The sequence below is a fragment of the Perissodus microlepis genome, chromosome 4, assembly GCF_051167445.1.
Source record: "Perissodus microlepis isolate ML-2025 ecotype Zambia chromosome 4, ASM5116744v1, whole genome shotgun sequence".
Classification (NCBI taxonomy): Eukaryota; Metazoa; Chordata; class Actinopteri; order Cichliformes; family Cichlidae; genus Perissodus; species Perissodus microlepis.
Window position 1 is genome coordinate 2,112,250 of NC_140464.1, and position 6,263 is coordinate 2,118,512.

Below are 6,263 nucleotides of genomic sequence, written 5' to 3' on the forward strand. Positions count from 1 at the left end.
TGTTTGAGCGGCATGTAAGGGGTTAATCACAGGCGCCGAGTGCCCGCCCCCAGGCCCCGGCTGCAGCTCAGAGCTGAGAGAAGGGCAGGCGAGTAGTGATGGTAAATTTGATTCTTTTTACTGAATCGAGTTTTAACGAGTCACTCACCAAAGTGAATCGGTTTTTTTGAGTCATTTGATTCACTGAGTCAGTTGACCAGAGAGTGCAAAAAATGTACATTTTCACTCAAACTTAATTTGTTTCTCTTTTCATGTAAATCCTACTGCTAAGATGAATGATTCTAAAAGAAAACAACTATTTTATAGAGCAAAAAAGAGCAAAAACATTTGTAAAATTAAGCAATTTCCTATCAAAATTGCTTAATAAACATTTATTTTTTTTTATTTTTTTTTATGTTTTTTTTTTTTATTTTATTTTCCTTAAATGTGTTAAATATATATTTTCTCATCTAAATGTCCACTGAGCTGTGAGCCAGGGGGCGGTAATGCGCCTTAACATTGGTTGCCAACCAAGAAGAAGAAGAAGCTGTGAGCCTACAGCCACTACAGGCGAGACAAGTCAGCCGTGTGGAACTATTTCAAAGTGAACGAAGACGCGAAAACAAAGGCGGACTGCAAATTGTGCTCAGCGAAATTGTCCAGAGGAGGCTCAAAAGGTAGCGCATTTAACACAAGTAATTTAATCAAGCACCAAAATCCCAACACGACAACGAGTACAAAGACTTAACCCACGCTTATTTACCCACGCTTATTAGCACAGAGGAGCATAGCTGATGCTATAGCAGTGGGACGGAAAATAGTTGAGCATTTTAAACATTCCGCCTTAGCCTACTCCCGCCTCGAGGACATTCAGGGACAGCTCAACCAGCCAATAAAGAGACTGCAGCAGGACGTACAGACGCACTGGAACAGCACGTATTACATACTCCAGTCCCTCATTGAGCAAAAGCGAGGGCTGGGCGTGTATGTGTCCGAGCACGAACTCCCTGACTATCTCACCGCTCACCAATGGGCTCTTATGAAGACGACTGTTGCCATCCTCGCCCCCTTTGAGGAACTAACTAAAAAAGTGAGCAGCTACGACGCACTAGCCTCTGATGTCATCCCAGCTGTGACTGTGCTAGTGAGACTTCTAAACAGAGAAACAGACGAGTAAATACCTCTCAGCCCCATGTAGCAGTGTGGAAAGTGAAAGGCTTTTTAGCTCAGTGTCACACATTATAGATGAAAACAGAAACAGTCTGACTGCTGATAATGCAGAAAAGCTACTAAACCCTGCCACTCACTTTTTCTCTCCATTAAGTGAGTCATCTTAGACTTTATGTTAATACCTACCTCAGTTGCACTGACTGCCACAGTTCTATGTTGGTGGATGTTGTTAGTTTATTCAAATATTGTGCACTAAATAGCAAAGATGTTTATTAATGCCCCTTGTGTTGTCCAAAGCGGCAGAGTTTACAATAAACTGAAAACAATACTTGAGTTGCACTGTCACTGTTTAAATTTTTTTTTCATAATTATTTATTCTGTAATATGTTGCATACAACATGCTTTTCATTTTAAATAAATGTTCTTAATTCCAAACTAGTCCCTTGTTTGTTTGTTTGTTTTTTGTTAAATTATAGGACTAAAGCTGTTACCTGTAAATTTAAATCATGCTTTTATTAAGTACTCGGTATCGGTATCGGCGAGTACTGAAATGCAAGTACTAGTACTCGTACTCGTTTCCAAAAAAGTGGTATCGATGCATCCCTACTTAATACGTTTTGATAGGTTTGTAGCTTAAACCTATTCGCTGGAACGTTGAAGACAATGTAATTACACAGCAAAACAAGACACGAGTAGGCAAAGTTCTTCATGTTTCTCGTGCACGGGAGAGAACCGGACGAGCGCCGTTCCTTCGCTTGACCCCAGTCGCTCTCGTCCGCTCCCCCGTAACACTGCTCTTTTATTGAGGTTACATGAATATACATAGCTTCATTAACATATGACGTCTACATACAAACAAAGAGTACCTTGCCTGTGTGTGTGTGTGTGTGTGTGTGTGTGTGTGTGTGTGTGTGTGGTCAGAGTGTGACCCCATAAGGACTTCCCTAAACCTGCTGGTCTGGAAGTCCAGCAGTTTATCTAAACAAAAGGCACTTAGACTAAAACAGATATAGATACGTTTATCCTACCATAAAACAATAAGACAAGGAACGACCTCTCCCATGCTCCCAGAGTGCTCTGGAATGCACACAAAGTTTGCAGACTATTAAGGATCAAACCTCTACCAATCTAAAACTAATTATAAAACTCTAAGCATATATAAGTAGATATTTCTAAGCATAAATGACAATCAACAATACAAAACCTGACATGTTTTGTGTGGGGGGGGGGGGAGTTTTAGCCTGGGGCACCAAGCAGGCTAGGCTCTGCAGATGACACTAAGGTCACTGTTGGTCCCAGTGGACGTGAACGTCATGAAGCCTGGCTTGTTGGATGAGATCTGGCTCCTGATCCAGGTCTGGTACTTGGATACTCTGGCGTAGACTCCTGGAAGATTCGGCCTGGCACAACCTGTTCCAAAACTGACGACTCCCGCCTGAATCCAGCGACCGTTCTGCTTGATCACCATTGGACCTCCTGAATCCCCCTTTGAGAGCAGAAACATTTACTGTTAGCTGAGGAGAAGAAACTGTAGAAGGTGAAAATGTGCCAAACACGGGTAACAACAATCACCTGGCAGGAGTCCTTTCCTCCTGCACTTAACCCGGCACAGATCATGTTGTCAGTGATTGATCCCACTCCATAGTCACAGTTACACTGCCTGTTTCCCACAACAGGAACTCGCACCTCCATCAGGTTTTGTGGAGAAGGAAGCGACACTGAAGGGGTAAAATAAATATATCAGTTTGTAATAAATAACATGTGACTGATTAACCTTCAAACAAAAGGGCGGCTCCTCCAAACTTAAAAACAAAGTGTAGTCATGTGTGTAAACAAAGATGGGGAAACATGTTTGTCCGCTGGGGTTAGAGCTCTTTGCAGAACACAGTCACATGACTTTGATGCCGCTCTGTCATCTTGTCCTGTTTTATGTTATTTGAGTATTTTAGATGAAGCACAACAGCTGCTGTTTTTAAACGTGATACAGAAATAAACTTGACACACAGACAGTAGATGGTCGTCAACATGTAGTAACTGTCTAACACCACCTGGGGGCAGTGTCAGATACACAGAAAGAATACTTTCTTTTAACCAAGGATCATTCTGACCTGACATCATCGTGCAGACAGCATGTTTGCTGCAGGTCCAGCACTTCCAGACTGTTTAATTCACATAATTATTCTTTCTTGTTTTGAACTCTGCACAGATTTAACCTCATGGAAATATTTTATTGCTCTAAATATTTCTGAGACAGCAAACTTGTTCCCTGTATTATTGTCATCATTTCTCTAAAAGCGATCAGGTGTCTTTATGACCCACCTCCTTCTCCAATGTTGCCCCAGCCGGTGACCCAGCTGTTAACACCGCTGTAGAAGGTGCTGTTTGAAGCTGCCAGGCAGACGGGAGAAATGTACCTGGTGAAAGTCACCGGTGAGGAGAGCCTCAGGAGGCAGATGTCGTTGTCATCGGTATCAGAGTTGTAGTTTGGATGTTTGATGATCTTTGTTACAGTTCGAGATACTGCATTGGGATTAGATCCCTGTAGACTCTGACGGCCCAGACTCACAGTCAGTCCTCTCAGGTTGGCGCTGAGATCATCAAGGAGCACAAAACAGCATGCAGTTATTACGATGGCTAAAAAGAAATGATATTATTGACTTCCTACTCTGTTAAATATTTATCCTGTTACACCCTCAGCCCCCTGATTACGACCTTTCATAATCTCTTTATGGTAATAAATCTTGTTTAGTGTTCAGCTTCAGCCTCATCACTCACATTGGAAAGCAGTGAGCAGCAGTCAGCACCCACTGACTGTTAATGAGGGATCCTCCACAGAAGTGGGACCCAGATCTTTGCAGACTGACCTGCCAGGGCCAGCTGCCAACACGGGCCACCTGTCCTCCTACAATCCTGGTGTTCAGAGGCGCCTTACCACAAACTGAAGACCGATATTAAAACACAGAGTGAGCATTACTGTATGAGCTGTAAACTCTCAGCATTACAAACTGCTGAGTGAGGACACAGTGACCCTGGGAGTCTACAGTTCACTCACAAACTAATATTCATATGAAATTAAAGATTTATTACACATAAAAGTAAATCATTACACAAAGAAGCTTTTTCTTACCACTCAGCTGTGACTCAGACTCTGAAACACAGAAAACAAACCATTTTAAAACAAACAATCTTCATTCATCTGTCTGTGATTAGTTCACTGTCTGTAATTACTGTGTGAAGTTACAGTTAATGTAACCCATTTGAAAAAATGTGAGATAAGAAATTTTGAGGTTCCAAACACTACGTCTCCTCATCAGAGGCTCCTGTGTTGTTGGTCTGTCATAAAAACTTCTTCTTCAAAATATATATTAAAGTTATGTTTACTGACCATTGTGAATTTTAACTGAACACACCAAATTCATATTAAAGAAACGATTTCTTTAATGTAAAGGTTATTTTCCTGCAGTGTCATTTTAAAGCAAAGCGATGTGCTCCTGAGTGTTTTTGCCCTCTGAGTCGTACCTGATGCAGGTGTGTGCAGAGAGCTCTTACCTTGGGTTAGGAGCATCAGCCCAGCAGCCAAACACATCACTTTGTAGAAAGCCATCGCTGTAAAATATCTCCAGACCTGCTGAGGCTTAAATAACCTTCCTCTCTCTCCCTTTCGGTTTGCAGTAAAACACACCTTTCTCAAACACCTGTCTGACGACACGCCCAACACCTCACTGCAGGTTACCAGACCTGCTTCACATTACAATCATCAGATTAAACAGGAACTTTTTAATAATTTTTCTCAGATTACTCATTAATTGAACACCAGGAAACAAAAGTCTGCCCTGCTGTGTCAAATAAAAGTTATTTAAAGGTTTCACAGTATTGACTGATGTGTACAGGTGTAAGAAGGGGCGAGCTGAGCAGCAGCGTTTGTATTGAAGTGAAATGCATTAACTCGACCAAAAACTACATAAATAAATCCTGTTGCTGACAATCATTGAGATATTTAAAAAGTGGTTTTGTTTTTTTGTTGGAAACATTTAGAGATGTCTGAATCTGTCAACAGGCGCGAAAGAGTGATGATCTAAACTGGAGGGTTTCACAAACACACTGCCAGTGCAGTGAAAACATACCTGTGGGATCATCCTGACAGACCAGAACAGAAAGAAGAAACATCCAAAGAAGAGACCTGAATGTCCTTCAAGATGAAGAAGAAAGTAGAGAAAGCTCAGACTGTGCTGAGAATAAAGGCGCTCACACCAAACATTCACTTTCAAGCTCGTTAGAGTCGTACAAACTCTGTTTGACCCATCAATAAATCGCTGCACATGGTTCACATTTTACTAGAAAAACAGAAAGAAATGAGGCTCAAAACTTTTGCACATTCCTGTACAGTTTTTAAACATTAACGTCATTATTGCATTTTCATGATGACTTTCCACAAAATAAAAACTGCTTCTCTTTAATGTGGTGTAATTACATGATGATGTTTTACTATTTCCTCAACTAGATGAAAATGAGTCAGTTCTTCAGTCTGATGAGCGTTTGTTCACTCAGACGTTAGATCAGCAGGAACATCGAGCACAGAACTGTAACAGAACTACATTCCTGTAAATCTGTGAAACAGGAAGTTTTATTCAAAGAAGCAGCTTCACAGAGAGATCATGAAGGAGAGATACACCACACATCTGCTCTGTGAATGAAAACAATACATCTCCATCCTTCATTAATCTGCAATGACAGTGGGACTGGCACAGTGGGGGCTGTCCACTTGGGAAAAAACTGGTCAAACTACATCAGGTTTCGCTGAATGAACAAATGAACAGGAAGTGTTTCAGAACCAGTAGAACCACAAAACACTGAAGTTTCCACTGAGCACATCACAAACATCTGTCATGTCAGAAGTATTTCTTTCCCTTCTGATGTAAACGAGAGTTACAAAAAGAGGCAATAACAAGTTAACCCCAAAGAGGCAGTGGTGCAGTAGACTATCGCCCTCTCACTGTTCTCACTGAGACTTCCCTGGTTTTAGTTTTTGTTAGTGTCTTTGACACTGCAGGTAGCATGAGAGGGTAACTGTTACTACTTTAAATTAAATCAGTGGTTGAAGTGAGCACTTCATA

The 6,263-nt window shown here is 41.4% G+C and overlaps 1 protein-coding gene across 1 annotated transcript; it reads right to left on the bottom strand.

Annotated features, from left to right (window-relative positions):
- Nucleotides 1–425: 425 nt before the first annotated feature.
- Nucleotides 426–4,777, bottom strand: LOC146387980 (prostasin-like). The gene is made up of 6 exons (XM_084925045.1): nucleotides 4,699–4,777; nucleotides 4,277–4,297; nucleotides 3,925–4,087; nucleotides 3,469–3,737; nucleotides 2,722–2,867; nucleotides 426–2,635 (listed from the first exon to the last, which is right to left on the bottom strand). The coding sequence occupies exons 1-6, from the start codon at nucleotides 4,751–4,753 to the stop codon at nucleotides 2,408–2,410; spliced, it is 882 nt and encodes a 293-aa protein (XP_084781171.1). The 5' UTR covers nucleotides 4,754–4,777; the 3' UTR covers nucleotides 426–2,407.
- Between the last annotated feature and the right edge of the window lie 1,486 nt (nucleotides 4,778–6,263).